Here is a 17,945-nt window from a genome sequence, read left to right on the forward strand (position 1 = left end):
GGAAACGGGAGAACCCCGAGAAAACCCACGAGCACGATGTTAGTTATATTTTGGGCTTTTTTAGTTTTATACAAAGTGGATTGTACCTACGGATGTATTACTAAGAGATCGCTTCTCTTTCATTTAATTCTTAACATAACAGCTATATATTCGTTTCACTATCTTCCTTTCTAAACACTTACCCATATTTTCCAATACAATTACCACTAAACTCTTTATATCTGAGGATAAACTATAGAGTTCCATAACTTTTAATTTGCAATTACGTTTTATTTTAATTTTACGATAGCCTAAAAAGCGTATGATATTCTACGTAATGTCTGTTTAAGGTTGTCGTTCTTTTCTGTAAAATGATACATACATTCGGCATTTGTATCCTAAAAATGCTGTCCTCCTCATTTGTCATTCATGGAATCTCCAACTTATTCAGAAGATGTCAACGAACAGTTCTTTTCATAACACTTTCCCGTAGATCATTATCTGGGATGTTTAGTCTTCATAACTAAATTTTGACCATCGAATGCTATTGCAAATACGCTTCTTTCTCATGAAAGGAGGTTTGTTCATATATATATATATATTACGTATTAGCAATGAATTTATTTTATACTTACGGGTGGCTGTGGTATGTGCAATGGCGCTTCTGTCGGAAAGTCAGGTAACTAGTAATGAAAACAATAGTTGAAGTCATACAGTGTTCATGTAAATTTTATAATTAATATCTACAACATTTAGTTGATATTGCTTACTTATATTAAAAAGTTTTCTGTTTCAAACAATTCAGGATTGACAAGTGTTACATAGTATTTAATCGAGTATCGTATTCAATATTTCCTTCCATTAATTTTCAGAGATCCTACTAAGTTGAAATCAGCATTGGAACACACAACTTAACCGAAAACATCCTTTCCTGTCAAGTAAATAAATACTATTGGAAATAAATATCTTGCACTCGTGGATTAAGGAATATCTTGCGTAAGTAACATTAGAATGTAATTTGTGGAGCATTAGTTCACTTTTAGCACCAGAAGAAAACAAGAATATATTTTAAATATAGAAATATATTTTGGCCAAGTCAGTACGAAATAAAATATGAATTGTTATACACTTATATATAGGGCCCTTTAGGAATATTCGTATCTGAATTTTCTGAATTTTCTTCTTGGAAGCATTAATTTAGCTGACAAAATACTATTCACTAAAATATAGATTTATACTGAAATTGGACATTATATATGGGAAATATTTTGAAAATGAATAAAAGGGATTTATGATATGAACACGCTGTAATATATAATATTATATATATAATATGCAAGACAGTGGTTGTTATAGGAACAAAATTTAGGTACATGAAACGATTTGGCATATCAAAACTTACCGTTATTATATTTACAACTTTAAAAGGGGTTTTGAGGTGGAAGGAGTAAAAAAGTATTCAAATTTATTTGGAAATAATCTCTAAAAATAAATAAAGAAAGAAGGAATGTAAAATGTAGTCAAACTGTTTCAGCTATTATTAGGCCCAGTATTTAATTTATCAAACAGTTTAACTATTATTACTTTTCCTTCTTTTACACTATATCACTTTGTTTTCTCCGTTTATTGATCCAAAATTGTTCTTTTTAATTTGATTTTTTCCTTTCGTTAGGGACTTAACCTTAGTAATCTTAATTGTAATCAACTCTTTTTTTTAATCTAATATAGTTTCGTTTAAGTTTGTGGTTTCACACATACCTTTCTTACATATTCCCGCATACGCGTTTTTCTTTGTTGATCTTTATCATTAGAATATTGTAGTAAGTAGACATTTTCGTTTCACTTTTGAGTTGCAAAATACAAGAAGTATTGTTTTGTTAGTAGTAATAAAAATAATGAACAATAAAAAGATTAATTAGCACAATAGGTACTACTGAGAAAGAAAATATGATAAAAGGAAGGAGGGGAGTTCAGTAAAATAGTTGCATCAATATTGTTTTCCGAACTTACGCGGGCGTATTATTTCTGACGTAAGCAACACAATTAATGTTAAAATATACGTGTCTCATGGCACTTTCGGACCGTTGCCCCTATGTTTTAACTGCCTAATTTGATAATGGATATAGTATAGATATGCTCAGTATCAAGCCACAAGAAAGTTACTGCATGAATGTAATATATAAATTATCTTCAGCTGAAACGGATTAAAATATCCAGCACTTAGAAATTTGACAAATTTGTTGTTTGTATTAGACAATAGTGTATTGGAATGTATGGGCAATAGAGAGAGTGCTTGTGGATAGGGATTACTTCACCATTTCCCGAAAAGCCTCATAAAATTCTGCTGAAGGGCGTTTCACTGGAACGGTATAACTATTATTGATGATTAGCAAAGTACTGCTTTCCCGTAGATTCACTTTCATTCTGAAAAAAATATGACGTGCGCTTCCTGGTGACATAGAGAAAGCGTCCCGCAGGCAAGTGATTGGCAGACTCACCTACATTAACGACACTCGTTGTATAACAAGAAGAATCAATGCTTTCACTAAATGTCAGCCGCTTTGGCTCAGTGGTAGAACGTTCATCTCTGTTGCTTGAGGTAGCTAAATCGATGTCAGTTCCCTTAAAGTTATCTTTAGGTCTACGAACACCGTGTGCGTATGTTTTCTCTGAGATCTCCTTTCACTTCATTCATCCCACAATTCCATTCATTTTTCTTTTTCCTAGCCGGCATAACCATGGGACGCAAAACTGAAAGACTGCATTTAATTTCATTTTAGAAATTTAATATATCACAAGTTACGATAAATTAAATGTAGTTTTCAACCTTCTCTTTTATCAAGTTCCGACTCACTAGATAGTGAGATTTAATTAAAGTAATTTCTACTATTACACTACCTTCAATCACAGTAATACTGAAATATAATTGTGGCACGATACTTCCGAATAAAATAAAAAAGTACAAAAAATATATGGGTGAAGCCGTGAGTAATTTTTCGTTAGGGTACTTTATTATGGTTGACTGTGATCACAAAAGTAGTTTGTATGTAATTTGGTGAATATTATGTCGAAAATAGATGAAAACAAACACTTGAGATACGACATGCCTGACAATGTTACGCAAATTGACTTATTTGCTTATGGGTTAAATGTTATAATTATGAATTGCATTTCGTATGGCAGTTGCACTCCATTAATAATACAACAACTGCTCCGCGATACTGTTATCAAGCGTAAATGAAGAAGTATTTATTTTCTCAGCCATTAGTTCACGTATCCTTTATATATCAATTAATTGGGTTACCTGTAAAAGTAATCAAGAGAGTTCTGCCTTCTGTTAATGTTCTGGTATCCATCGCAGTAGAACTTGGTGAGCCGTAAAAAGAAGAGATATCAAGTGTAATCTGCACATCTACTAGGAATTTCAACTGGCTTTCTCTGAAGTGATTGTTCAAAGAATGGTACAGATGATAATTCGACGGGGTAATACCCGGGAAGTATAGGGGATGCAATAGTTTTTCCAATCCAAGGACTAGGATGGTGTCCCGCTTCATCCTAACCACTTGCGGTTTGGCGTTGTCATGTAAAACGAGGATCCTTTTGCGATTCAGAAGTTCTCTTTCCAGAATTTTGAGCGTTTCTTGAACACACTCACTTGCATTGATACTCTGACCAACTGGTAGCAGTTCTCGAAGCACGATATTGCGAACAGTAGACCAAATGCACAGAAAGGATCTTCTTTTGATTCAGTGCTGGTGTGTTGTGTTTTGGAACCGGTATATGTGATGCTAACAAATGATGGAGCAATAGTGCTTCGTACAGGACCCATTCTCATAAGGTGGAAAAATTCTCTCTAGAAATGACTCCTTCCTTAGACGAAACAGGAAAGGAACATAGGCGTCTGTTTGAGATGCTTTCAGGGACGGAGTCAAATCGTGTGGGACACATCGACTCAACTTGTAGTGCTTTTCCAGTATGATGGTGACACCGCCGAATGATTTCTTCTCTGACACTGGATTATAGTACCGCACATGTCTTGCCATTGCTAGTCTCAACTATTGTCTGTAGATCTTTATTTTGTACATATGTTGGTTATCCAACAAATGTAGCGTCTTGGATTGTTTTGTCAACATCCTTAAGCTTGTTAAACCACAGCTGCAATGTCCGTTTTGTTACACTCTCAACAAAGGCCTGCCGTATTTTCTGCTCCGTTGCAGCGATGTTTGACTCCAGTTTGAACTCGCAGAGCATATGATCCATTATTACCCTCTATGAAGGTACCATGTTTACTCTGTCCTTACGCAAATTCACAGTGTAACTGAATTAGATACTATGTTGAATACACCAACACCGGTAACTGATATTCGCCTTATCTCTATTCGAATTCATCTCACGATGCGAGTGCAATTGAAAATAGACAAAAAAAAAAGACATAACTTTCTTGGTCACATTTATAGATACAGCTATTATAAATATTCCCATTCTTTCAGGGTTGTACTTATTAGGGAACATTTCGCATAAAACTAAATGTGTTTAGGTTTTAATATTTCTTACTACTAAATACAAATTAGTACGTGTTTTCACCCTTTGAACCTGAAGTGTCCAAATATGTTTAAATAATATTTTTAAAGGAATATGCGTAAATTATTCTGATGATGTTTGAATAAATAATCTCATGCGCATGTTGTTCTTTATATTTATCTTATTTCTCGTAATGTGCTTAAATATTTATTATTTTCATTTTCGGAAATAAGTCATATCATGATATGGATTTTTTTTTACTTTTTCATAAATGTCTTTTAAATGTTCTTGGAAATGTACTCTGCTGTTCAAGATTAAAACAATCTTATTTGAATTTTAATGATTTTTCAAATGCAAGTACCTATTAGGAAAATTTATTGACTAACGTTTTTTTTCGTAAATTCAGAATTGTGTTCTAGGGTTGAAGAATAGGGTTGTGTTCTAACAATAAAATAATTACTGAAATAATTAAGATGCTAAAGGAATATTACTTTATATATAGTATATGATTGTTTGTGCTCCTGTTTGAACTTCGTGTTCCAAATAATTACAAAGGTTGGCGTTTTAGTCACATTTAAATTCCAGAATTAACACTCGTCATATTAGACCCCATCAAACGTTTCATCAAATTGGATAGCTATCTGTATTGGATTATCTGTAAAATCAAACTATTTTACATTACTTTATTAAGCAAAGGAAACAATATTAAAATCTCGTTTAGGAAAAATTTGTTAGCTTGCAAAAATCACCTAATCCATTTTTTTTTTTTTTTGCGTTTGGAGCACAGGAGTAGATATCTTAAAATACCATAGTATGTAGTGGTAAAAGTCACACGTCAAGACAGCAATATGGAAGATTATGCACTATACGTATAGCGATTTTACTATATATATATTACGATTTATGAACGAATATGTCAATAATATTAATGAAATCATATCGAAGGAATTTAGATGAAAATTAGTGGTTTATAAATAAAAATCATACAAGCAAGGAACTTCGGACAGTTGTGGTACTAGATCTTCTCAACCACATATTAAAAATTAAATAAGTTTTATTTTATGTTCGGACTACCGTAATGGATTTTCAGCTTTTCGCGAGTAACTGCAGAATGAGCAGAGATATCGTATACTATAAAACATGATGTTATGTAAAGAATGAAAAAAGACACATTTTGGTACATGATGCATCTCCTTCGTTTTATTTGTTCAATAAATATGAAATTTTAAGTTATACGAACTGTGTTCCTTTGTGCCGATAGAACGGTTTCCCTGGGAGAATTCGGTCAGTACAGATTTGCATATCTACTAAAACTGTGCGTTGAAATGAAGAAAATACAAAGAAGATTTTCGTGTATATTATGTTTATATGTTTCGATCAGTGGCTTATAAATCACACATTGGTAATACTTGCGTATCCGTAACGTTCACACAAAATAATAACCTTGTAGTAAACTTAAATGTGTATTCAGTATAATTTCAGAAGCTTGTTCTTTTGAGTAGGTAATTAATTGACATATAATTTAACCTCATTTTCTAGTTAAGTAGGAATATCTGGCTAATTATCACATTAAGTACTGCACATGGGCAAACAAGGAAGCTCAGCGTTGAAACAAACACAACTCTTCTTACAGTCATTTTTACAACTGCAATATATTATATGCAATACCTTAGAAGGAGCAGATTCCAGGTGCGAGAAAACCAGCATCAATTTGATTTTTAGATAATGTTCACTTTGTGATATGCACAAAGAGAAACCGTTATTTCGCGGATGCACTTGTTGGAGTGATGGTAGTACTGAGAGATCAAATCTGGAACTTAAGGTTCCCTTACCGATGAGAAAATTGTTTAAATAGCAACGATGCTTATAAAGTTTCTGAATTTTCTTAGTACCATAGAGTCGAAGCAGAAAACTATCAGCAGTCCCGGCTATTGTTTTTTATTGACAATCGATCATTGAATACTAAAATTGATGTCCACAAATGTATATTTATCTGGAGAGGATGCATGGCTTGAAATTCACCCTTTTGATATATAGCCGAAGTTGTATCACAAGCTATTGATGGAAGCGGAAACAACAGTTCATCATATATTTCTTTATCAAACAATAACTCTTGCTAGTAAATATTAATATAGTGTTGTGTTCTTTAGTCCAGAAGGTCTTAGATACCACGAACGATACTTTTCCTTCGTTATTGCTGTTAACATAATCAAGAGATCAGAGTAATAGCCGAAAACAAGAACAAGCACTGGTCATTTTGGATTTTCCAAGACTGATAAGGAGGTCAAGTACTGCAACTGTGAAAACTTCCATTGTATTATGAATTTCCTTACGTTTTTCTCACAAACTTCCTGCACTAAATAAAAGAATTATTATTTCATATAACCAAAAATTTGTAAGAATACATGCTAACATAATACATTTAAATTATATTCGAAATACGTTGAGTTGAATAAATATTTAAAAAATATGTGGAAATAATTCCATGAAACGAAATTGTTATTATTATGTGGAAAGAAGTGCTTGAAACGAAATTGTTATTATCTGTAACGTGTTAAATTTACATAGTAAAGACCCTTCAGTTGTATATTTAAAATGCGTAATTTAAAGTAATTTAAACATAAATACAAAAATGAATATATAACTAGTATTTCCAATTATTTACACTTACCCATTGTATACAGAAATCCAGGACTTCTTCCAAATAATCCTATGATAAAATAAATCGTACTTTAATATGTTAAGTTTACAGTGTATTATTGTTTTGAATTAACACAAGACAAAATTTGCAACGGCAAGTTTGTTTTTTAAATCTAATATTTTAATGCGTACATTTGTTCTCTTAACTCTGTAGTTACATAACAATTTTTAGGGAAGAAATTTTTCCTTATGCAACTAACCTTGTTCAGCATCTGTAATTGATTCACCTTCTATTAACACAATGTAATAGCTGAGACAAATCGTAAACGCATTTTTGAAGCAGTTTTGAAATATATTAGCAAAATGTTTGTTAATCATTCCCTGGATTGGAAATGTAATTTAGGGTGGTTTTAAACCTCAGCAATAGAACGAAATAAACAAAGGTAGAAATTAATAAAGTAGAGGTGATCTTCCCATTACTTCTTCCTCACATGCATTAAGAGGTAACCAACCACTTCTAATAGTGTGATTTCCTTGGTAATGTAGCACATTAATATATACAGGGTAAGCACAGAAACAGTACCTGATTTTAAAGTTCCATATAATTAACATTTAATTGAATACTTACATGAAATTTAGTACAGAGCTCAGTAAACTCGAAGTATATTTCCATGTATCTTTTCAGAATCCTAGTTTTGACCAGGGCAGTAATATCGAAACGGGCGTTCACCCCACAGCAACGAAGCATGTTAGTTTTACGATTTGAAAAACGAGCAATTTTTTTGAGAGTGTAGCGTGATTTCAAACGACAATTTAATTCTGATCCATCCACACACAAATCCATTGTGAAGTGGCATAGAACGTTTATTGAGAAGGGGTGCATTTGTGAAAGAAAAGGACATTCAGAGCGACGTCCACTCTCCGAACAAACTGTGGAGCGCGTAAGAGCAGCCTTCGTAAACAGCCACAGAAATCTATACGTAAAGCCAGTAGAGAGTTGAAGATTTCACAAACAACAGTAAGCAAGATCTTACGCAAGCGTTTGCGGTGTTACCCATACCGACTGCAGTTGGTTCAGAAGTTATACTCAGAACACAAAGTAAAGCGCCGTAAGTTCTCTGAGACTATGCAAAATTTCATAGAGGACGACGAAAACTTTTTGACGAAGATTATTTTCAGCGATGAGGCGACATTTCACTTAACTGGAAAGGCGAATAGACACAATGTAATGATATGGGGAACCCAGAATCCTCATGCAACTGTAAATGTGGAACGTGACTCACCGAAAATCAATGTTTTTTGCGCAGTATCAGAGTGTCGGTTGCACGGTCCGTTCTTCTTTCACGAACAAACAGTTACAGGTGAAAGTTACTTTGCGTTTCTACATAACTGCTTGATTCCGCAACCTAGGAATGCAGAGGTAGAGAATTCCTTCTACAATAAGATGGAGCGCCGCCACACTGGCATCGTTCTTGACGCAGGTTTCTAAACAAGAACCTCCAAAACCGGTGGATAGGGCGCTCTGGAGTCAATGATCATATTCTTTGCATGTGGCCTCCAAGATCACCTGACCTCACTGTTTGTGACTTCTTTATGTGGGGATTTGTGAAGAACAAAGTGTATGCACCTCCACTACCCGCAACTCTGAACGATCTCCAAGAACGCATCAGTGATGCTATCAACTCCATCACACTGGATATGCTTCACAACGTGTGGTTGGAGCTAGATTACCGCCTTGATATTTCCCGCGTTACAGGTGGCGCGCACATAGAGTGTTTGCAATTTCAATTATTGCCACAAAAACTTTTTTTATTTTATGTATGACTGTTCAAAATTTCAACAAAATATTCCTTCGCGTATTAAATTTACACTAATTTGAAACCTGGGAATGTTTCTTTGCTCATATCTATAGGGTGACCGCGGGACTATGTTACAAAATTTAAGGGTGATTCCTGACACGGAAACAAGAAAGAAAGTTCAAATAATCTTTTATCCAACGTTCATAATTTCGGAACTACAAGGTGCCGAAGCGTGGGAAAATAACATTCAAAGCTCTATAGCTCGACTATGGTATATGATAGAGCTAATGCGGCATGGTCACGTCAAAGACATCGAAGCTGCTGTATTCAAAAATGCTGAGATTGAGATCGTGCAATTTGTGCACAATGTATTCCGCAAAGGAGCGTAGGGATTCCCGGATAATCTGTCAAGAAAGAGGGGTCGAAAAAGATACGGATGAATAGCTGTCCCAACTGCTAGCAATAATGCTTCTGTACAAAGTCGATATCTCGCACAAGCAGTAAATGGTGAACAATTTTATACAGGTGATTTAACCTGAGCGTTTTCGAGAATGAACTGCCAACATTGACGAATCTACCAACGCTCTTCGTATCTCGAACCTAATGGTTGGAGGAGTGTGACTCCAGGTTTCGCGGTAGGAAAAACGTACGTTGCGTCAAGTATTAAGCACAATATTGTGCTAAGGTGCAAAAGCTATTAGCCGGAGGAGGTCGTTTTCTTACGGCTAACCCCCATCGATAAGTCCCAGGTTCATATACCTAGTGCACCGAAAAGTTATAAACGCGCCCTCCAACATTAGCATTTAACTTTGAAAACTATTTAATTTCGCTGAAGACTGATGTCGACTCTTCAGGACTGTTTGCAGGAGCAACTAGATCACTATGTGGTAATATCCCGGCGACTCTTTCCCCACTGCTAAACCCCCAAGTGTGTCAATGGTGTGAGAAAACATTTATAGCGAAATCTCAGTTATAATCTTCTATATATAAATCAAAGTGATAAAGGCGTACAGTATAGTGAAAGGTAAAGTGCGATTTTGATAATCCAAATAATTATATATAGTGTTAAGGGTTGTGATTGTTTCTTTTCATTATTTTTCCTTGTAATAGTATTCCAATAAATAAGTATAGTGTCATTTATCCCAATGTGTTTTCGTTGTGTGTGTGAATGATGTTTGTTTCCCTTATGGTCTGGGGAACGTCTGATCGTCCGTGAGGTTTTCGAGACGAGACATCCGAAGCTCTCAGCGACTACTTCTCATCTTATCATTGAGACTGACAAGCAATTTGGAAACAATTTCGAATTCCCTTCTTGGTCCTACCCAGATAAGTCCAGGTTTTAGGAGAATACTTATTGGCATGACCAGGAAGATCAACGGAGGACAGAATACGATCAGGCGATTACAAACAAATAGTACCCGAACAGTGACCTGATACACTTGGCGGCTACAATAATATATTTTTTAAAAATTGTTCTGTATTTTGTAGCTGGTAAAACCGTTACTTTATGTAGCAGAATGTTAAAATTTATTCGACGTAGCCCGGATAATATATTGATAATTTTAAGAATGTCAAATATTTGAAGACTCAATTTGAAGATCATTATCTGATACTAAAATTATGAAGAAACTAGTCTCTTTTCGGTCGACAGAAAATGCCACACAAAAGATTATGTCTAAACGTAAACAAAAAAGACACAAATATATGACAATGGCAGTAATAAAGGAACCGTTGCCACCACTCAAGATGAAACCATCAAAGCCCTGTTTACTCAAATTGTTTGGGATTCAAAGAGAGAACTGAAATTTGGAATGTGAAGAGAGATAAGAAGAATAGAGACCAGTCAGGTAAAATACAAAATGAAGCAGACAACTGAATGTAGAAGCAAAGGGAATTTAACTGAGATTCTTTAGAGAAAACAAAACAGATTCAACGAAGGTTAGCTTATTTAGATTCTAAATTTCAATGACCACACACAAACTTTTCTACTTGAGTGGATAACTTTAATACAGAAGGAAACAATATTAACAAAATGTAGAAACACTGAAAACAAAATTTATCTCCGTACATAATGAGAGATAATTTCTCTTTACATCACCTTACGTAATTTAATAACGACCAATATCTTACACAAGTAGTGAATCATAAAGCTTTATTTGGACAAACCTTCAGACACTTGAAGTGAAACATGTCAATTGTCTCCCAGTGCTACGTATCCGTACATTGAATTATTAACATGTTCTTTAATGGTACGGAAAACACGATGAAATAAGCTAGTTACTTACCAAAATTGAAATTCCTCCTGAACAGATGCTATGAGTAAATACTAGAGCTTGGTGCAATAGTACAAAATATTTGTTCCACATAGTTAAACATAGATATATGATTTGAATAGTTTTCGTGGTGCTTTCAGTTAGAGTTCGTGGTGCTTAAAGTGACAAAATTGTGGCAGAAATATTGGCAACAAAGTATTATTTTGAAATAGATGAGCTCCTTTCTGAGTGTTTTACTGATTTTTTACAGAAATGTAATATATAAAGAATAAAGTGAATGATCACATAACAATTGAAATCGTAGGCAAATATCTCACCCATAACATTATACAGTTTGTTATGCATTCATGGTCTCAGAAACATCTATCAAGAAAATGCTGCATATGAGATGCAAGCGGGGAAACAGTTACCCATGTTGTCCACGAGAGATCAGCTTCGTTTACATACAAATATAAAATACGAGTCGAAAAGTCCTACGAATAATCATTTTGTATTTCAAATAGAGGTAGATTCAATTCAAATTGTCCGAGGAGACGTAAACTAAAATATCGCGAGAAAGAATTTTAAGTCATGAAAAGATTAGGTGCATGGAAATAAACACCCTCATAGTGGTTTGTTAAGATATAATCAGATAACAGACATAAATAATAATCAACAATTACTTAAGGCACAGATTAACCACATACGATATAGATAAACGAGAATGACTCAAGGAAGGAAACCTATTAATGATGTGTCTCCTCGTCCTACACCAACCTGGTTAGATGATTTCAGAACACTTGAGTTTATACATACAATTCTAATTAAAAAGCAAAGCTAACGCAATGTGGTTGGTTTGTGGTCGAACACAAATACTCCTCACGAACAGATCTTAGCGTGATCTCAACGTGTTAACAATGTGACAAATTTACAAGCTTCAGACCTTTGAAGCTAATAGCAAATTTACGGAAAATTAACATGAGAATATGCTGTTGCATTTACAGTTAATCCTGTAATTCAATTGCATTTTCATTTATTCATTTAGTTGCAATTTTGAGACGTTGTTTTTAACAACACGAAGTACAATATGTTCTTTTAATAAGATCACATGAAAAATTTACTAATTCATATTTTCTCAGCATTTTTTTGTGGATAGTTAAATATCATTATTCTGCGCAATACCTCAAATTTTCTCCACTGGCTTGAGTACGTGTTACTGTTGCTTTGAAATTTTCAAATTACCAATAATGTTGTGTTCGGCTCCACTTACAGATTTCGTTTACTTCCTTGTATAATGTTTGTAATATTTTCTATACATATCTTGTCGAATTTGAAAGAAAATAGTTCACACCGGAAGTTCTTTTAAGAGTTTCATTTTATAAATTTATCAAAATCACTACAGGAAAACAACACTCCCAGTATCACATTGGCGCATTACAGGATGCAGCAGATACATTCCAAATGGTTGTGAAAAATAGCGTAGGTAGTAATAACCAAAATATCAAGAACATTTTCGTTGATTGTATTCATTTATATTTCCGTTTTATTCCAAGCAAACCTCGTATATGATGTTTGTCTGGATTAGAAAGCTAAAATATGAGAATTTCTAAATAATTACAATTATTATTACGTAATTCCTAATGCTATTCGGTTACTCGCATTTAACATCACTTACCTGAATGCATTATATTTCGTCAACGAGATGATTTGCTAAGACCTTTCTCAAGGAATAACTTGTAGTAATGAATAATGGAATTTTACTATATAATACAAAGTTGACAAAATGTTATCATATTTTGAAAAGTTTAAAATCACATCCAAATGTAATGTTGAAACTTCCTTGAGGAAGAAATACATTAAATTTCGTAACTAAAAGTTATTTACCAAACAAAAAGTGTATAACTATTATAAAATTCTTTAAGTACTTTCGTTTATATAGAAGTTCGTTTTAATACAAACAACATAAATGTAGTATGTCAGCTCTAATAATCACCGAAGTATAAAATATCCATAAGGAATACAATAGATTCAATTTTTCAGGATATTTTTGGAAAGTGAAATTTATTTCTCTTCCCGAAAAAAAATAGCAGTAGCCTTGAAAAATGTTGCATGCGAGTAAATTGAGAATAAAAGAAATAATCTCCGTTAGAATATTTATTTTGCAATCGAAGAGAACCTTGTACAAAAAAGATAAATTAATTGCAATAAAATTGTATATCTGAAGGTGAAGAATAAAAATTTGTATGTATTTGTATGTATTGCTATTATACATATAAATCTCAATAGGCAGAAATAAAATGCTTACGAATTGTTCTTCCACAGTTTCTTTATGCTTCATCACTTCTTTAAACTGGTCCTGGAATAGAAACACAATATCCTCATAGTTGTTTTTTACGTTACAAATTGCCAGTAGGCTCACATTATATAATCCACACATGCCAAAATGACTTATCCGAATGACGTAATATATACGTTTTTCAGGTTTACTATTATAGCTTGGAACTTTCTTACTTTACACACACACACACACACACACACACACACACACACATATATATATATATATATATATATATATATATATATATATATAGGATGGTTCAGTAATAGTGGACAGCCCTGAATAAATGGGAAACCAGAAGAGATATTAGCAAAAATGTGGCGGATCCAGATATTTGTGGAAGGGGACGTCTCTTGAGGTACAACACAATGTTATCAGGTCAACAGTGTTGCCAGCACAGTACAAAGTTCTGTGCAGTACAGTACATATAGGAGTGTTTGCCATCAAAAGAATTAGTTCAGAATGTGAATACCGACAAGCGAAATCGCACCTGTCAGTGTTGCCAAATAAGGAAGTTTATAAAACTTCAAAGAACAAGACATTAAAGTGTCCGTAGAGCAAAACTAGCAAAAAGACAAGAAAAATAATACTACGGAACGAAAAGGAGTAACCGAAAGAGTAAACCAGAGAACGCACAGCATTCAGTGAGTAACAGGGTTGCCACAGCAAAGGGGGGGGGGGAATTGAAAATTTTGCAGTTGTCATAGGAGGTAAAGGACTCATATGACGTAATGCTGGAAACACCATAGAAAGTCTATGTAAGATTCAGAAATGTCAATAGTGTTTGTTCGAAAGCGATTTCTCTAACCATTCCCGAGATACACCAAAGCTGAGCTGGGTTTGCAAAACTGCATAATAATTCCCTCGCCCTCCAAACTACAGGAACGAGTAATAAAAATGACACGCCCAACAAAATGTAGGAACTACACGAGTCTAATCGTCAAATAGAAGGCAATGATACATTTAGGTTTACAAGAAAATATGATGGAGTGTGGGATTTTCCCCGTAACTCGTATGGGACAAGAAGACATCATTGTCAAGCAACGTCCGTGACAATATACACATTATCATACACTAATACTATACTCTTTTCTTTGGATCCCCTAAAAATAAAAAAAATCACTTTTGGCAAACAAATCCAAATTTAGAGTGTTTTTTTTGGGGGGGGAACTGGAAAATCTTTCCCATGTTATTTATATGGAACACCTTTTATACGTCCAAATTATTGGGCACTTCTACGGGGTTTACAATGTTTAAATTTGACATGATTATAGCTTTTAGGGACTAACCGACAGAAAAATTGCCAAATTGAATATTTTTAATTTTTAGGGGATCTAAACGAGAGGTGAAGAAATTCCCCATGTTATTTAAATGGGCCTTCTTTGACCTATAATCTCATATTTTAGGTACTAGGAATTGAAATAAAAACTTAAAATCCGGTATGCTTATACGTTTTCGTTAGCGTTAACTAAGTAATTCGCTAAAAATAAAATTTTCCAAATGTAGAGTTGTTTTATGGGAAACTGAAAAATCTTCCCCTTGTTATTTATATGGGACATCTTCTACACCCCAAAAGGTTTTGGGAATTCTGGCAGGACTAGAATGATGAAATTTCATAAGAGTGTAGCCTTCCGGGACTAACGTACAGGAAAATTGCCATATTTCCTGTATATTTTTAGTTTTTAAGGGGTCAAAAGGGGGGATGAAGTAATTCCCATGTTATTTTAATGGGCGTTTTCTTAGGATAAAAAATCTTATCTATTAGATAGTCGAAATAGGAAAAAAAACTTGAAATTTGGTAGAATTGTGGATTTAAGAGGTGCGAGACCGTAGGCCGAGTAAACGTGAGAATCTAGGGGGCGAAGCCCCCAGCTGTGCCAAATTCAGGAAATGTGATGAAAGAGCAAATGCACAAAATTCACTCTTCGTGCTAAGGCTGATACCTAAGAGATGGAGGCCGTAGGCCGAGCAAACGCGGGGGCCTAGGGGCGTATAGAAATACAAAATCATTACATAAATTTCATCTTTTGGACAAAACCGACTCTAAGTACGCTCAAAAATAGTGTTTTATAAGCGTAGTTGTAATCCTTGGTGTAAAACTTATCTCTACTTTAGAAATTACATCATTTTCTGGTTAAAGTGCAACTCAATTTGCATTTAGAGGAAAATTATATCATTTCTATGGTAATAGGTTCTCAGAAAACGGCAGTTGAACGTTATACATTTATTTATAACTAGATGTCTCTATAGTGCCAATTAAGGAAACGCATACAAATACAAAATCATTACCTAGATCGATAGGACAAAACACATTCTTAGTACGTTCAAAAATGTAATTTTGTAAGGGAATTTTCAATACTTGGAACAGCTTTACTTTAGGGGCTTAAATATCATGGCTAATATTCCAGCATTTCCTGTGCAAAATTCGACTCAATCTGCATTTAGGGGTAACTTAAACTACTTTTATGGTAAATGACAGATATAGTATAGATTTATCTATAACTAGATGTCTCAAAGTTGCAAATTAAGAGTAAGAATACACATACAAAACCATTACACAAATCCGATATTTTCAACCAAACGGAGTTAGTTCCTTCAAGCGTGGTATTGTGTCAAGTTGTATTATCGTGCAGATAGTTGTAAGTTGAACGTCTTAGTGCAACTTTACTTTAGATGATATAATCATTATGACTAAAATTGTGAACCAAACACGGCTACGTTAAATGAAAACTATCATCAACTTTTACTAGGTTGCTTACTTACACAGACAGATTTGTTCCACAATCCAGGTGGAATGAGGAATCTTTTATAGGGCTTTACAGGGTCGTTTTGACGTATGATTAGCGTCATATAAAAGGCCTGACTACTGCAGGAAACATGTTAGTCGAACTCTTTAGTAATCACGCGTCAGAATGATTCTGCATAAGTTCCCGCAGCGAGTAAAACTACGCTATTAGCACGGGTTTTAGGGTGCCGAAGGTGCTATTTGAATTTTTCTGGTTTAATATTCCACGGTTATAGTCCGAATCTAAAAGGAGCAGTGATGATGATTATCAAAATCGTGGAATGAAGGAAGTGGGAAAACACCGAGAAAATCCAAGCACACTATGGGTCCTACACAAAGTCTTCCTGGCGAAAAGTGGGATCGAAACAGCGATCTCGTGCGCCAGAAGCGATCAATCTACCGAGCTATTAACAGCTAATTTTATTAAAATTTGCTAGTATATTTAACGTACTTGATTTCTCCAAGTGTTTTGCAAGTACTTGCTTTTGCACCATGATTGCTGTACTTCATATATCACATGATCTTCAACAATAACAAGTTCAAGTATGAATTCTCTAATTCTTGTTTATAGTGGCATATATTCAAAACAATTTCACGCTATCTTTCAGTACTGGTTCATACTTGATACTATGCACACCTGAAGATAATAACAGTTCCGAATAAGAACACTTTTATCCAGAAATAATCGCAGGATATTTCCAAGGGCGGGGAAGGGGCAAAATACAGACACACATTGATGCACATAACGCATAATGCAAAATAATTATTTTTGAGGCTTATTGCATAACTTTGTGGACTACATTAAATAGGTCTATATTAAATATTCTAGTAGGTGTAACCAAATATAATGTGCCTTCACGTATGTTTCTGGATAAAAGCGTTTTGAAACAACCAAACACCTTTGGAAAATGCAAGGTGAAACGATTGTCCCCTTGCCTCCGCTGCGGACGCTCATGGCTTTATCGTTGACAGAGCATATTGCTTTGTTAAATACTGCCATTCACCTAGTTTGCCCGAACCGGTTATTAAAATTTCTCAGGTTCTTGGAACCGGTTCTTAAAATTATATCTCCACTTCCATATCCGGTAGTTACGGAAACAACAATTTTCTAACGTTACGAGGTGTCAAAAAACTTTTAAAACTTAAAAAAAATGAGTGAGTATGGATCCAGGCCGGTAGCCAGACCATAAACTTCGTCTTCCACAATAAATACCATCATGTCCATGGGTTTTCTCGAGATACTCCTGTTTCCTCCCTTTTTCTCATTCCATCAATTCTTTCATCACCATTCACTTGCCTTAATCATCGTCTTCCTTAGCCTAAAGAGTATAATCATCGGATGTTAAACTGAAATATTTCATTTTTTCCACAATGCACAGAGGCCTGCTGGGTTGGGAGTCCCGTTGAAGTTAGTTCCGCAGCTAAGCGTTTCGGAGACAAATGTCGCTGTTTAATGTTTAGGTGGCCACACGGGAAAGTGACACTTGAATGGCAATACAGTTGCTTTCAAATAAATTTTATTAGCCTATTTAGGATGGAATTAGCAAGTTGAAAGACGCCATTACTCTTCAACCCTTCCCCAATAAGTTTCCGTATCTTGCAAAATGCGTACGTTTTGACCTTACCAT

The 17,945-nt window shown here is 34.4% G+C and overlaps 1 protein-coding gene across 1 annotated transcript in view; it reads right to left on the reverse strand.

Annotated features, from left to right (window-relative positions):
* The window catches only part of LOC145662484 (uncharacterized), a 534,791-nt gene that overhangs the window by 358,183 nt on the left and 158,663 nt on the right, over positions 1-17,945 (reverse strand). The window contains exons 18-20 of the mRNA XM_081728093.1: positions 13,497-13,547; positions 7,172-7,210; positions 615-662 (exon numbers count right to left, since the gene is read on the reverse strand). Coding sequence (XP_081584219.1) covers positions 615-662; positions 7,172-7,210; positions 13,497-13,547 — 138 coding nt within the window. The remainder of the gene's footprint in view (positions 1-614; positions 663-7,171; positions 7,211-13,496; positions 13,548-17,945) is intronic.

Source organism: Thermobia domestica, chromosome 10 (assembly GCF_964235325.1).
Source record: "Thermobia domestica chromosome 10, izTheDome1.hap1.1, whole genome shotgun sequence".
NCBI classification, from domain to species: domain Eukaryota; kingdom Metazoa; phylum Arthropoda; class Insecta; order Zygentoma; family Lepismatidae; genus Thermobia; species Thermobia domestica.